Source organism: Pogoniulus pusillus, chromosome 4 (assembly GCF_015220805.1).
Source record: "Pogoniulus pusillus isolate bPogPus1 chromosome 4, bPogPus1.pri, whole genome shotgun sequence".
Taxonomy (NCBI): Eukaryota; Metazoa; Chordata; class Aves; order Piciformes; family Lybiidae; genus Pogoniulus; species Pogoniulus pusillus.
This window is the reverse complement of record NC_087267.1, coordinates 19,449,861-19,465,099: the sequence shown is the minus strand read 5'-3', so window position 1 is coordinate 19,465,099 and position 15,239 is coordinate 19,449,861. Positions and strand designations below refer to the sequence as shown.

The 15,239-nt window shown below is 57.5% G+C and overlaps 1 protein-coding gene across 1 annotated transcript in view; it reads right to left on the bottom strand.

Moving 5' to 3' along the window:
• SHANK3 (SH3 and multiple ankyrin repeat domains 3) overlaps window positions 1-15,239 on the bottom strand; it is a 235,853-nt gene that overhangs the window by 168,314 nt on the left and 52,300 nt on the right. Inside the window, 4 exon segments of the mRNA XM_064142320.1 lie at window positions 4,824-4,901; window positions 7,067-7,183; window positions 8,125-8,292; window positions 11,646-11,797. Coding sequence (XP_063998390.1) covers window positions 4,824-4,901; window positions 7,067-7,183; window positions 8,125-8,292; window positions 11,646-11,797 — 515 coding nt within the window.

The window sequence follows — 15,239 nt, the reverse complement described above, 5'->3', positions numbered from 1 at the left end:
CTTTGAAAGCTTCTGGGCAGCAGAAGCAAACCTTAAGAAGGGCTCCTGGAGCCATGCTGCTGGGGCAGCCTTTGAGCCAGAGGAGAAGTGTGGCCCCCAGCCTCTGAGCAGTGACCCTCACCTCTCCCAGCAGTGTGGTGGGCAGGCTGAGAAGTGTGGTGGCCTGGAGGTGACAGTGGCCACACTGAACTGGTTCAGAAAGGTTCTGAGTAGGAGCTTCAGCTTCCTGCAGAGCCCCGTGGTGGGCAGGTAGCACCTCCTGAAAGCTCAGCAGAAGCTTCTGCCAGGGGGAGGGTGGCAGCTTTGGACAGAGCCATGATGGTATCTGCAGAGGAACCTCCCAGAGCCATCAAGTCATGGTGAGCTCTTCACAGGAGGCTGAATGAGTGCTCCTGTGCCTGGCAAGAAAAGCACCTGAGACACAGGAGAGAGGCATCCTGGGCAGCATGATGGATGGTGCCACCTAGGGCAGGAAGGACAGAGGCTGCTCCTCTTAGAGGAGAGTTGGGCAGTTGAGGCTCTGCAGGATGCTCTCAAGGGAATGACCAGAGAGCAAGTGGGTGTCCAGAGTGGGCCTCACCACCTGAGCTAGAGAGGGGTCTGCCAGCCCCTTTGGAGGGCTACCAGGCTCGGTCTGAAGGATGGGGAAGTGCAGGACTTGCTGTGCAGAGCAGAGGCCTCTGGGTGACATCTGACCACAGCAGGGCAGGGGAGACACCAAGGCAGCAGCACCACCTGGGTGAGGCAGCTGAGGTGGCATCTGACTCAGGATGAGCTCAGGCTCACACTGGGGGCTGGAGGAGGAGTGGAAAGAGACACAGGAGGCCAGAAATCTGCTCAGTGCCTACCAGACAAACCTCACGTGGACAGAGACCAAATCCCAGGGTCACAGTGGCCAGGTGGGGCTGGAAGCTCTCCAGACAAGGAGGCTCCACAACCTCTCTGGGCAGCCTGCTCCAGGCCTCCAGCACCCTCACAGCCAGCAAGTTGCTCCTGATGGAACCTCCTGGCTTCCACTTGGTGCCCCTTGGCCTGGCACTGGGCACCACTGAGAAGATCCCAGTCCTACCTTTTTGCCCCCTACAGCTCCTTCAGCTCTCACTGAGCACTGCTCAGCTGCCCTCTGGGGCTGCTCTTCTCCAGGCTCAGCAGCTCCAGGGCTCTCAGCCTTTGCTGCTCACAGAGATGCTGCAGGCCTCTCAGATGGCTCCAGCCTTTGGTCTTAGGTGCACAAAGAACAGTACCCCCAGGCCCATGGTGCAGTGGGGAAAGTGCTGCCTGGGCACCACCAAAGGGCTTTTCCCAGGAGAAGAGCTGAGCACAGGTCCGAGCCCCAAGGCAGCTTCACGCACGGGGGCCAGGAACGGTGCCTGAGCCCCCTCAGCAGCTGCAGGTGGCTTGAGGAAGCAGCAGGAGCCAGCCTCAGGCAGAAGCAGGCTGGCAGGAGGCAGGCAGTGGTCCTGCTGGAGAAGATCTGAAGCTTGCAGGAGGATCACAAGCTGCAAATGAGTCAACCAAGTCACGCTGTGGCAGAAAAGGGAAAGCAGCCCAGGAGCTACAATCACAGCCTCACCTCCAGCACGTCTGCTGCAACCACTCCATCAGTGGAGCTCCAGCTGCAGGAGCCCACTCTTAAGAACAGAGTGCAAGAAAGAGCTGTGGCAGAACCCAGAGGGCATCAAGAGCAGTGGTCAGGTCATGCTGGGAGGGTCACTTTGCAGGAGAGATCCTGTGTGCTCTAGGGAACTGGAGGGTGGAGAATCACAGAATGGTAGGAGCTGGAAGAGACCTCCACAGATCATCCTGTCCAACCTCCCTGCCATAGCAGGGTCACCCAGAAACACAACCAGGTGGGTTTGGAATGTTGCTGGTGAGGGGCCTGGAACACAAACCCTATGAGGAGAGGCTGAGGGAGCTGGGGGTGTGCAGCTTGCAGAAGAGATGGCTCAGGGCTGACCTCATTGCTGTCTACAGCTACCTGAAGGGAGGCTGTAGCCAGATAGGGTTGGTCTCTTCTGCCAGGCAACCAGCAACAGAACAAGGGGACACAGTCTCAGGTTGTGCCAGGGGAGGTCCAGGCTGGATGTTGTTAGGAAGTTGTTGCCAGAGAGAGTGATTGGCGCTGGAATGGGCTGCCCAGGGAGGTGGTGGAGTTGCTGCCCTGGAGGTGTTGAAGCAAAGCCTGGCTGAGGCACTTAGTGCCATGGTCTAGTTGATTGGCCAGGGCTGGGTGCTAGGTTGGCCTGGATGATCTTGGAGGTCTCTTCCAACCTGGTTGATTCTATGATTCTGTGATTCAGAGGAGTCTTTTGAGTGCAGGCAGCCATCAGGATAGGAGCACAACCCTCAGGAGGACAACATTTGGTGGGATAGCAGGCACAAAGCTTCCAGTCAGAGGTGGGGATGGGCAGAAGAGTCCCAAAATCAACCTCTTATGGTCCTCCTCTGTCTTTCTACTGCCTTCTCCAAGGGGGCAGCAGGCTCTGGATGAGGGGAGCACAGGAGAGGTTGTCCACCAAATTTGGGGGTCTCAAAAAGCCCTCCCAAACTTCTCATCCAGGGCATGTTGAGCATGCAATAAGCTACCTGAGAAATGAGGTCTCCAGCCTGCTGTGAGAAGAAGACTTTGGATGAGGCTGGAGAGCTTTGGAAGAATGATGTCTGCACACAATACTGAACCTCAAATCCTGGGGTCAGACTTGCACCCCTCAATCTAGTAAGAACATTGAGAGGCTGGAGCAGGTCCAGAGAAGGGCAACAAAGCTGAGGAAGGGTCTGCAGAACAAGGAGAAGGTTCTGAAGAACTTGTGAGGAGCAGCTGAGGAATCTGAGCCTGGAGAGAAGGAGGCTTCTCTCTGCAACTCCCTCCAGCAAGGAGGCTGGAGCCAGACGGGGGTTGGTCTCTTCATCCAAGGAGTAAGGGATAGGACAAGAGTAATTGGCCTCAGGTTGTCCCAGGGGAGGTTGAGGTTGGCCATGAGGAACACTTTCTGACCCTTGAGAATTGTCCTGGCCTGGTCTAGGCTGCCCAGGTAGTGTTGGAGTCCCCATCCCTGGAGGGATTTCAAAGCTCTGGAGATGTGGTGCTGAGGACCATGGATTAGCAGTAGACTTGGCACTGCTGGGTTAATGCTTGGACTCCATGATCTAAAAGGTCTTTTCCAGCCTAAACAATTCCAGGATTCCATCCAACAGCACTCAAGGGCTGCTGGAGGCAGCTCAGGTACAGAAGTGGCTCAGGAACAGAGAGATGCAGGTTGCCAGAAGCTGGGGGGATGCTCTGGGAAAGCTCTCACCCTAAATGTGCCCTGCTCTGGGTACTGCTCCCTGCCACCAACCACAGAGGTGAGACCTCTGCCAGCAGCCTTGTCCCACCACCCCAAGCTCCAGCAGTGGGGGTCAAGTCCCTCAACAGCAAGAGCTCAGCACAGCAAGAGGTCAGTGCCAGCCCAGGCTGATTGCCCCAGGGCAGGTCGCAGAGCAGATGACAATCACTCATCCCTCTGAACATCTCAGGGCCATCTGGACTCACCTCAGGTCACCCACAGCAACCTCATCAGATTGCCAGCAGTGCCCTGACCAGAGGACAGCACCAGAGATGGCTGTGGTAGCCACAAGCTTGCTGAGTGGAGGCTCAGCTCTCCTCTGCCACGCTGCAGCTCCACAGAAGGAAGGCAGCAACCCATCACCATGGCCATGAGAAGGTGACAAGGGGAGAAAGTGACTCTGCAGAGGACAGTGGCCTAATGGCAGGCAGAAGCAACCCCAAGCATGGAGTGGGAGATGATCTTCCCTTTGAAAGCTGGAAGCTGACCACAGGACAGCAACTTCTGGGTAGGGTTTGCCCCCAAACGAGCCGTTTGGGTGGCACCAACCACAGCCTTCAAGCTCTGGAGCAGAACCTGCCAATTAGCCTCACCCCTCCAAAACACAGGAGGAGATAAACACAGCTTGGCCATCGTGAAGACCCACCAAGGCTCTGCAGGAGCAGGAACCACTTCTCTGCCTCCACCACCTCCCATGTCCTGTTAGATGCCCAGAGCAGAAGAGCTGCCCCATCTCTCCAGCTTCCTGAAGGAGGCAGCAGTGCCTTGTGAGAAGAGATCCCTTCAATCAGAGCTGTCAGGTGGGACCATCCTCAAGCTCCAGACCCTGGGCAAAGCAGACCTGGCCACATCAAACCCACCACCCAAGGCCGGAGATGATGGAGAGCAGCCAGAGGGGGGTTCTGAGCTGAGCCCCTCACAGGCTGAGCTCAGCCATCCTTCAGCATTGGTTGTGCCTAGCAAGGTCCCACCAGTCCCTTGTGGTGGGAGAGCTCCACACCACCACTGGCCACTCCACACAGCCTGGGCCACCACGGAGGGCAGCAGAAGCTTCTTCTCTGCACTCTGGCACACAGATGACTCCCAGCTATGGAGCTCCACCAGCTCCAACCAGCCAACCATCAGCTAACAGGTGGCTTGGCCCTCACCTTCCTACACGTGATGAAACACCAGGCCACCTCAGGAGATGTCCAGCTGGACCTCCAAGGCCCCATATCTCCTCTCAGCACCAGAGCCAACAAGCAGCACAGCCTGTGAGGGATGTGGCCTCAAGTCCCAGTGGAGACATCAGCTCAACAAGCCCCTAAGCTGTGCAGTCATCTGCTGGAGCCGCGGCGGCAGCTGGGAGCTCCTCAGGCTCAGAACCACCTCCACACACCGGGTCACGGTGAGGACACAGCAGGTCCTGCATGCGCCTTTGTGGGACAGATCTGCTCAGTTTGCATTCAGACGACTTCAGAGGTCAGCTGCAGTGCTGGGCCAAGCCCTGGAGCTCACCTGGAAGGCTGTCTGGCTGTTGTAGTTGCGGATCTCCTTGCTCGCCCCGCGGAAGAGGAGGACCCGGGCGCAGCTCTCCTGTGGAGCCAAGCAAGGAGAGGAGATCAGTTAGCACCAGGGGCTGGTGGCAAAGCATCACGGTTCCACCATGCTTGGAAAGCCTCCTTCAGCAAGAACAAGACCCCAGGCTGACCAAGTCCACCAGAATCACAGAATTAACCAGGTTGGAAAAGACCTTCAAGATCATCAAGTCCAACCCAGCACCTAACACCTTCTTGAAAGGCCTGGAACACAAACCCTGTGAGGAGAGGCTGAGGGAGCTGGGGGTGTGTAGCCTGCAGAAGAGGAGGCTCAGGGCTGACCTCATTGCTGTCTACAGCTACCTGAAGGGAGGTTGTAGCCAGGTGGGGGTTGGTCTCTTCTGCCAGGCAACCAGCAACAGAACAAGAGGACACAGTCTCAAGCTGTGCCAGGGGAGGCCTAGGCTGGATGTTAGGAGGAAGTTGTTGGCAGAGAGAGTGATTGGCATTGGAATGGGCTGCCCAGGGAGGTGGTGGAGTCACCATCCCTGGAGGTGTTCAAGCAAAGCCTGGATGAGGCACTTAGTGCCATGGTCTGGTTGACTGGCTAGGGCTGGGTGCTAGGTTGGCCTGGATGATCTTGGAGGTCTCTTCCAATCTGGTTGATTCTATGATTCTATGATAATTAACCAGACCATGGCACTAAGTGCCTCATCCAGTCACCTCCAAGGATGGTGACTCCACCACCTCCCTGGGCAGCCCATTCCAATGCCAACCACTCTCTCTGGGAAGAACTTCCTCCTAACACCCAGCCTAAAAACCTTCCCTGGTGCAGCCTGAGACTGTGTCCTCTTGTTCTGTCACTTGGTGCCTGGGAGAGAGACCAACCCCGACCTGGCTGCAGCCTCCTTTCAGAATCATAGAATCAAGCAGGTTGGAAGAGACCTCCAAGATCATCCACTCCAACCTAGCACCCAGCCCTGTCCAATCAACTAGACCATGGCACTAAGAGCCAGGCTTTTCTTGAGCACCTCCAGGGATGGTGACTCCTCCACCTCCCTGGGCAGCCCATTCCAATGGCAAACAGCTGTGGAGAGCAATAAGGTCTCCCCTGAACCTTCTCTTCTCCAGGCTGAACACCCCCAGCTCCCTCAGCTGCTCCTCACAGGGCTGCATATGGCTCTGTGCCACCCAGCACTACAGCCATGCCCAAGAGCACAGGTATGGGCAAAGTGGTCACCACACATCCCCAGGCCCCTCCAAATGATGCAAGCTCAGCTCATTTGTGAGCCACTCTACTTTTGGCTGCCTCTCTGCCCTCCCAACCCAGTGACCAGGCTGCTGGCTGCAGGAAGTCCTTGATGTGCAGAAGGTACCTAACCACCTCATCACCCTCCAGTCAACAGCCCCCAGTGGGTTCCAAGTGCCACTGCCCATGGCAAAGCAGAGGGGCAGGCAGGGGCACTGCAGAGACTGAAATCCCTCTTTGAAATCCAAACCCACACGAGGCAGAAAAACCTCTGGGGAGGAACAAAACCCTGCAGGAGGAAGTCTTCAGCTCTGACCTCCACTCCTCAGACAGCAGCAGAGATGTGAGATGAGAGAGGGTTTCTCCACCACCCTCCCTGTCTCCTGAACTTGAGGTTAGGCACCACACAGAGAACAGAACAGAGACAGTGACCTGAGGGCACTCTTCACAGCTCAGAGGGCAGCAGTCAGGATTTAGGGCTGCTGGCGAGGAGAGCAGCACCACAAGCCCCACACACACCTTGCCCAGAGCAGGGGGGCAACCCCAGGCCATGCCCAACAAAGCCCTGACTGTCCCATGAGATATAAGCACAGGAACAGCTCATGCCAGGAGGATGCAGCCCAGAAGAGGCTCTCTGGGTTTGGGAAGCAAGGGCAATGAGGAGGAGCTCAGTTCGGTGCTGGTGTTCTCTGTGTGTCAGCGAGGTTGGTGCCCCCCCAAAAGCTGGTCCTGAGGTCTCACCACACTCATCAGGCAGGGAGGCAACCCCAGGCCATGCCCAACAAAGCCCTGACTGTCCCATGAGATATAAGCACAGGAACAGCTCATCCCAGAAGGATCCAGCCCAGAAGAGGCTCTCTGGGTTTGGGAAGGAAGGGCAGTGAGGAGGAGCTCAGCTCGGTGCTGGTGTTCTCTGTGTGTCAGCCAGCTTGGTGTCCCCCCAAAAGCTGGTCCTGAGGTGCCATCACACTCACCTGGTTGTAGAGAGCACAGATGTGGAGGGCAGTGTTTCCTGAGGCATTCTGGGCAGCCATGTCAGCTCCATAGAACAGGAGGTGCTCCAGGTGCTGGACGTGGCCGTAGCGACACGCCTGGCCCCACCACCGACAGGGAGAAGAAAGAGCAAAGGACAATCAGGGAGCAGCAGGAAGCTGCTGCCTCCTAGAATGGGCCTGAGGCCTCTGCTGGCCTCATCCATGCTGGAAACTCCTGTTGAGATGTACACACAGAGGTCCTGCTGCTCCCTTCAGCAACATCTCCCTGACCTGAGCCTCCAGATCCAACCGTGGGTGAGCAGCAGCTGCACCAGTGCCTCCTCCAGGCCGTTGGCTATCTCAACACACTTACAAGCTCTGAAGCACAAGCAAGCAAAGAGGACAGCAGCCCCACACCTCCAGGCCAGCTGATGTGTGGTGAGATCCAGCCTGGGAGCCAGCAGCCCTCCAAGGGCTGCCCAAGCAGTGGAGGGTGCAGGCAGGAAGGAGGACAGGCACAACCAGCACATTGCTGGCACTTCATTCCCACCTCAGCCACCCTGCAGGAGCTGACAGCAGGGTGCTTCAGGAGGCCACCACCCCATCAGAGACAGCCTGGCCTCCTGATGGTCCAAGGCAAGAGGACTCTAAGCAGAGCCATCCCTTCCTCCCCTCTCCCAAAGGATCTTGCTCTTGAAGCACAAAGCCACCTCAGGTCCCCTAACTCCCAGCCCACATCTTCCCTGCGCCAGCTCTGCGTGTCCATGGGACAGACCCAGCTGAGGTTTGGAACCAAGTGGTCTCAGGCACTGGACCAAGCACCCAAGGCATTGTCCTACAAACCAGCCAGCACCTGAGGAGGGTCTCAGATACTCCTGACCCAGGCCAGAAGAAAACAGCCTGAGCATGGCCCCGGGGATGGCAGCCAGAATTCAAACCCCATGTGCTGGTCACCCATGCTGGGCAGTGTCTCTAGCACTCAAAGCACCCAAGGAGACAGAGTGACCTCTGCCAGTGGCCAGGAGGACAGAGGTCACCCTGACCAGAGCCCAGCCCACCTGGTGGATCTCCTGCCAGCCGTTCTCGTCCACGCAGCCCAGCCGGGCATAGTCGTGCAGCAGCAGCTCGCAGCAGTAGGGGTCCCCCCCGACCATGGCACTGTGGTAGAGGGGCGTCAGCCCCCGGCTGTCCTTGTAGTCTGGAGAGGCACCCAGGTCCAGCAGGGTCTGTAAGACAAGTGTCCACCTCGCCCTGCAGCTTCAGAGAGGGGCAACCAAGCTGGGGAAGGGTCTGGAGAACTTGTGAGCAGCAGCTGAGGGACTTGGGGTGGTTGAACCTGGAGAGAAGGAGGCTGAGGGGAGACCTTCTGGCTCTCCACAGCTCCCTGCAAGGAGACTGGAGCCAAGCAGGGGTTGGTCTCCCCTCCCAGGGAACAAGACAAGAGGAAACAGCCTCCAGTTGCCCCAAAGGAGGTTAAGGTTTGCCACAAGGAACAACTTCTGCCCCTTGAGGGTTGTCCAGGCCTGGCCCAGGCTGCCCAGGGCAGTGTTGGAGTCCCCATCCCTGGAGGGGTTTCAGAGCCATGGAGATGTGGTGCTGAGGGCCATGGTGTGGTGGTGCCCTGGCAGTGCTGGGGGAAGGATTGGACTCCATGACCTGAAAGCTCTTTTCCAACCTGGAGGTGTCCAAGGGCAGGCTGGATGAAGCCTTGAGCAACCTGGTCTAGTGGCACTGCACAATCTGTCAGGGGCTGGCATCAGATGATCTTTGAGGGGCTGGCACTGAACAATCTTTCAGGGGCTGGCACCGGATGACCTTTGAGGATCTGGCACCGGACAATCTTTGAGGGGCTGGCACTGAACAATCTTTGAGGGGCTGGCACCGGACAACCTTTGTGGGGCTGGCACCAGATAACCTTTGAGGGGCTGGCACCGGATAATCTTTGAGGGGCTGGCACCGGACGACCTTTGTGGGGCTGGCACCAGATAACCTTTGAGGGGCTGGCACCGGATAATCTTTGAGGGGCTGGCACTGAACAATCTTTGAGGGGCTGGCACCAGACGATCTTTGAGGGGCTGGCACCAGATAACCTTTGAGGGGCTGGCACTGGACAATCTTGAAGGGCTGGCACTGGATAACCTTTGAGGGGCTGGCACTGAACAATCTTTGAGGGGCTGGCACCAGATGACCTTTGAGGGGCTGGCACTGCACAATCTTTGAGGGGCTGGCACCGGATAACCTTTGAGGGGCTGGCACCAGACGATCTTTGAGAGGCTGGCACTGGACAATCTTTGAGGGGCTGGCACTGGATAACCTTTGAGGGGCTGGCACTGAACAATCTTTGAGGGGCTGGCACCAGATGATCTTTGAGGGGCTGGCACCAGATAACCTTTGAGGGGCTGGCACCGGATAACCTTTGAGAGGCTGGCACTGGACAATCTTTGAGGGGCTGGCACCAGATGATCTTTGAGGGGCTGGCACCAGATAACCTTTGAGGGGCTGGCACCAGATAACCTTTGAGAGGCTGGCACCAGATAACCTTTGAGGGGCTGGCACTGGACAATCTTTGAGGGCCTGGCACTGGATAACCTTTGAGGGGCTGGCACTGCACAATCTTTGAGGGGCTGGCACTGGATAACCTTTGAGGGGCTGGCACCGGACAATCTTTGAGGGGCTGGCACTGAACAATCTTTGAGGGGCTGGCACTGGACAATCTTTGAGGGGCTGGCACCGGATAACCTTTGAGGGGCTGGCACTGAACAATCTTTGAGGGGCTGGCACCGGATAACCTTTGAGGGGCTGGCACTGGACAATCTTTGAGGGGCTGGCACCGGACAACCTTTGAGGGGCTGGCACCGGACAATCTTTGAGGGGCTGGCACCGGATAACCTTTGAGGGGCTGGCACTGCACAATCTTTGAGGGGCTGGCACCGGACAACCTTTGAGGGGCTGGCACCGGATAACCTTTGAGGGGCTGGCACTGCACAATCTTTGAGGGGCTGGCACCGGATAACCTTTGAGGGGCTGGCACTGCACAATCTTTGAGGGGCTGGCACCGGATAACCTTTGAGGGGCTGGCACTGCACAATCTTTGAGGGGCTGGCACCGGATAACCTTTGAGGGGCTGGCACTGCACAATCTTTGAGGGGCTGGCACCAGACAACCTTTGAGGGGCTGGCACCAGATAACCTTTGAGGGGCTGGCACCGGATAACCTTTGAGGGGCTGGCACTGGATAACCTTTGAGGGGCTGGCACTGAACAATCTTTGAGGGGCTGGCACCAGACGATCTTTGAGGGGCTGGCACCAGATAACCTTTGAGGGGCTGGCACCAGATAACCTTTGAGGGGCTGGCACCAGATGATCTTTGAGGGGCTGGCACCAGATAACCTTTGAGGGGCTGGCACTGCACAATCTTTGAGGGGCTGGCACCAGACAACCTTTGAGGGGCTGGCACCAGATAACCTTTGAGGGGCTGGCACCGGATAACCTTTGAGGGGCTGGCACTGGACAATCTTTGAGGGGCTGGCACTGGATAACCTTTGAGGGGCTGGCACTGGATAACCTTTGAGGGGCTGGCACTGAACAATCTTTGAGGGGCTGGCACCAGATGATCTTTGAGGGGCTGGCACCGGATAACCTTTGAGGGGCTGGCACTGCACAGTCTTTGAGGGGCTGGCACCGGATAACCTTTGAGGGGCTGGCACTGGATAACCTTTGAGGGGCTGGCACTGCACAATCTTTGAGGGGCTGGCACCGGATAACCTTTGAGGGGCTGGCACTGCACAATCTTTGAGGGGCTGGCACCAGACAACCTTTGAGGGGCTGGCACCAGATAACCTTTGAGGGGCTGGCACTGCACAATCTTTGAGGGGCTGGCACTGGACAATCTTTGAGGGGCTGGCACCGGATAACCTTTGAGGGGCTGGCACTGCACAATCTTTGAGGGGCTGGCACCGGATAACCTTTGAGGGGCTGGCACTGCACAATCTTTGAGGGGCTGGCACCAGACAACCTTTGAGGGGCTGGCACCAGATAACCTTTGAGGGGCTGGCACCGGATAACCTTTGAGGGGCTGGCACTGGACAATCTTTGAGGGGCTGGCACTGGATAACCTTTGAGGGGCTGGCACTGAACAATCTTTGAGGGGCTGGCACCAGATGATCTTTGAGGGGCTGGCACCGGATAACCTTTGAGGGGCTGGCACCAGATAACCTTTGAGGGGCTGGCACCAGATGATCTTTGAGGGGCTGGCACCAGATAACCTTTGAGGGGCTGGCACTGCACAATCTTTGAGGGGCTGGCACTGGATAACCTTTGAGGGGCTGGCACCGGACAATCTTTGAGGGGCTGGCACTGAACAATCTTTGAGGGGCTGGCACTGGACAATCTTTGAGGGGCTGGCACCAGATAACCTTTGAGGGGCTGGCACCGGATAACCTTTGAGGGGCTGGCACCGGACAACCTTTGAGGGGCTGGCACCGGACAACCTTTGAGGGGTTGGCACCGGATGACCTTTGAGGGGCTGGCGCTGGAGGAGCTTGGAGGGGCCGGGGCTGGGCGCGGTGGGCGCTGCTCACCAGCAGAGCGGCGTGGTTGCGGCAGCGCACGGCGCGGTGCAGCGCCGTCATCCCCTCCCGCGTGCGGAAGTCCAGGTGGGCTCCACCGTTGCGCAGGGCCTTGAGCATCTCACTGCTGAGCTCCAGCTGGGCTGCCGCCGTCAGGGGACACTCTGCAGAACCCCAGGAGACATGTTCAGAGATGCCACCATCGCCACCAGCACCACTGCCACAGGGGCACCTGGCCTGGCCTCCGCTGAGGTCGGCTCCTCTCCCCAGCCCGTTCCGCCCAAGGCTGCTGTGCCAAAGCCCAGGTCCGCTTCCAGCTCTGTGCTGGCACAGTCTGGGCAGGACGGGGGCTGCCTGTGGGGTGTGGGTGAGAGGCCTGCAAGAGGAGAGCAGGAGGAACCTGGTGGCAGCTCAAGCAAGGGCAGAAGAGGCATCGCTGGGTCTTGTGCCACAGCAATGGGTTCAGCTTGGGGCCACTCACTGCAAGCATGTGGAGGGGATGGAATGGGTATAGAGAAGGGCAACAGAGCTGGGCAAGGGTCTGGAGAAGAAGGAGAAGGGTCTGGAGAACTTGTGAGGGGCAGCTGAGGGAGCTGGGGTTGTTGAGCCTGAAGAGAAGGAGGCTGAGGGGAGACCTTCTGGTTCACTGCAACTCCCTGAAAGGAGCCAGGTGGGATCGGTCTCCTCCTCCAAGTGAGAGGACATGGCCTCATGTTGCCCCAGAGGAGGTTCAGGTCAGCCACAAGGAACAATTTCTGCCCCTTGAGGGGTCGTCCAGGCATAGCCCAGGCTGCCCAGGGCAGTGATGGAGTCCCCATCCCTGGAGGGCTTCCAAAGCCATGGAGACGTGGAGCTGAGGGTCATGGCTTGGTGGTGACCTGGCAGTGCTGGGTCAAGGGTTAGATTCCATGAGCTCCAAGCTCTTTTCCAATCTAAACTCTCAGGAAGCACACATCTGGCCACACCAGCTGGACAAAGGGAAGAAGGACAGGGTGAAAATCTTTGTCCTCATTCCACATCTGCCTGCAGCAAGGTGTGGAGAATCACAGAATCATAGAACCACACAATCAGTCAGGGTTGGAAAGGACCACAAGGATCAGCCAGTTCCAACCCCCCTGCCATGCCCAAGGACACCCTACCCTAGAGCAAGCTGCCCACAGCCTCAGCCAGCCTGGCCTTAAACACCTCCAGCCATGGGGCCTCAACCACCTCCCTGGGCAACCCATGCCAGCCTCTCACCACTCTCATGCTCAACAACTTCCTCCTCATGTCCAGCCTGAACCTCCACACCTCCAGCTTTGCTCCATTCCCCCCAGTCCTGTCACTCCCTGACAGCCTAGAAAGTCCCTCCTCAGCTTTTTTGTAGGCCCCTTCAGATCCTGGAACGCCACAAGAAGGTCACCTGGGAGCCTCCTCTTCTCCAGACTGATCAGCCCCAACTCTTTCAGTCTGTCCTCATAGCAGAGCTGCTCCAGCCCTCTGAGCATCCTCATGGCCCTTCTCTGGACATGCTCCAGCATCTCCACATCCCTCTTGTCACAGTGGCTCCAGAACTGGATGCAGTACTCCAGGTGGGGTCTCAGCAGAGCGCAGTAGAGGGGGAGAATCACCTCCCTGACCCTGCTGGCCACACTTCTCCTGCTGCAGCCCAGGCTCTGCTTGGCTCTCTGGGCTGCAAGTGCACACTGCTGGCTCATGTTGAGCTTCTCATCCACCAGCACCCCCAAGTCCCTCTCCTCAGGGCTGCTCTCCAGCCACTCACTGCCCAGCCTGCATTTGTGTTTGGCATTGCCTCCGCCCAACTGCAGGACCTTGCACTTGGTCTGTTTGAACCTCCTGAGGTTGGCTTGTGCCCACCTTTCCAGCCTGTCCAGGTCCCTCTGGATGGATCCCTGCCCTCCAGCCTGTCTGCTGCACCACACAGCTTGGTGTTGTCAGCAAACTTGCTGAGGCTGCACTCAGTGCCTCTGTCCATGGCACCCACAAAGATGTTGAACAAGCCTGGTCCCAGGACTGATCCCTGAGGGATTCTGCTTGTCACTGGCCTCCACTTGGCCATGGAGCCACTGACAGCCACTCTTTGGGTGTGGCCATGAAGCCACTTCTTCATCCATCTCATGGTCCATCCCACCAAACCCATGTGTCAGCAGCTTGGAGACCAGGCTGTGGTGCAGGACAGCGTCAAAGGCCTTGCTCAGGTCCAGGTAAATGACATCAGTTGCTTGCCTCTCATCTATGAATGTTGTGACTTGTTCATAGAAGGCCACCAGGTTTGTCAGGCAGAAGGTGTTGCTCCTTCAGGGGGAGAGCCACAGGACCCCAGCACCAGCACCATCAGCACCCACAGCATAGTACCCAACAACAGAGAGTACCCAGTCACCACCAGGACCCGCTGTGAGCAGAACCTCAGCCTCACAAGGTGACATTTCACCTCAGTCCCAGCCCATGGTGTCTTGTCCATCACCTAGCTGAAGTGCCACCAGCTGGCTTACAGCAACCAGCTTTAAAGTAGCCACGATGGGCAGATGGGAACCTGAGGAGGACAACCCATGAGCTACTTCACTCAGTGTCACCACCACCTGAGCACAACCCCTGGCTGGTCCAGCAGTGGCAGCTGTGACTTTCAGCTGCTAAAGCCAAAGGCCTCAGCAGACACATCCCTGTGTAAGCATGGCTAAGGCAGGCAGGTAACCAAGGAACTGCCCATGGAATGCTTCAGAGAATCACAAAGGGTGGAAAAAACCTCCAAGACCATCAAATCCAACCTTCTTCCCAACACCTCCATGGCCACCAGATCTTGGCCCAAAGTGCCACTACTTATTTTTTAATCCCCTCCAGGGACTGCCAGAGTCTGATCACAGGAGAGGACCAAGCTGCCCACGCAGAGGCTTCTCCTAGCAGCAAGCAGGAGGTGGTGGGACGCCACCAGGCACAGCCAGCACCTCTCCTCAGTGACTTCTGCTTGCTGCTGGCTGTCCTCACACCACGCTGGGGCCACTCTTCCACTGCTGCATGTGGCTGTCAAAGACCTCTTTGCAAATGCTCTCAACTCCACCTGCTGCTTTCCCCAAAGCCCAGCAGGCTGTAGCTAGGATGTCAACAACCCTGAGCTGAGAAGGATCATGGACAACCACTCACAAACGATATCTGCCTCTGCTGAGACCTCACCTGCACTTCTGGGACCAGCTTTGGAGCTGCCTGCTACCTGGAAGGACACAGGAGCCACCAACATGACATGACAGGATGAGGGTGGTGGAACAGATTGCCCAGGGGCAGGCAGTTGAGGCCCCATCCCTGCAGACATTCAAGGTGAGGCTGAACAAGGCTCTGAGCAGCCTGATGTAGTGAAGGATGTCCCTGCTGCCTGCAGGAGGGTTGGACTGGATGAACTTTGGAGGTTCCCTCCAACACAGCCCATTCTTTGATTCTGTAAGAGAGTCATAGAATCATAGAATCAAGCAGGTTGGAAGAGACCTCCAAGATCATCCAGTCCAACCTAGCACCCAGCCCTATCCAATCAACTAGACCATGGCACTAAGTGCCTTAGCCAGGCTTTGCTTCAACACCTCCAGGAACAGCAACTCCACCTCCCTGGGCAGCCCATTC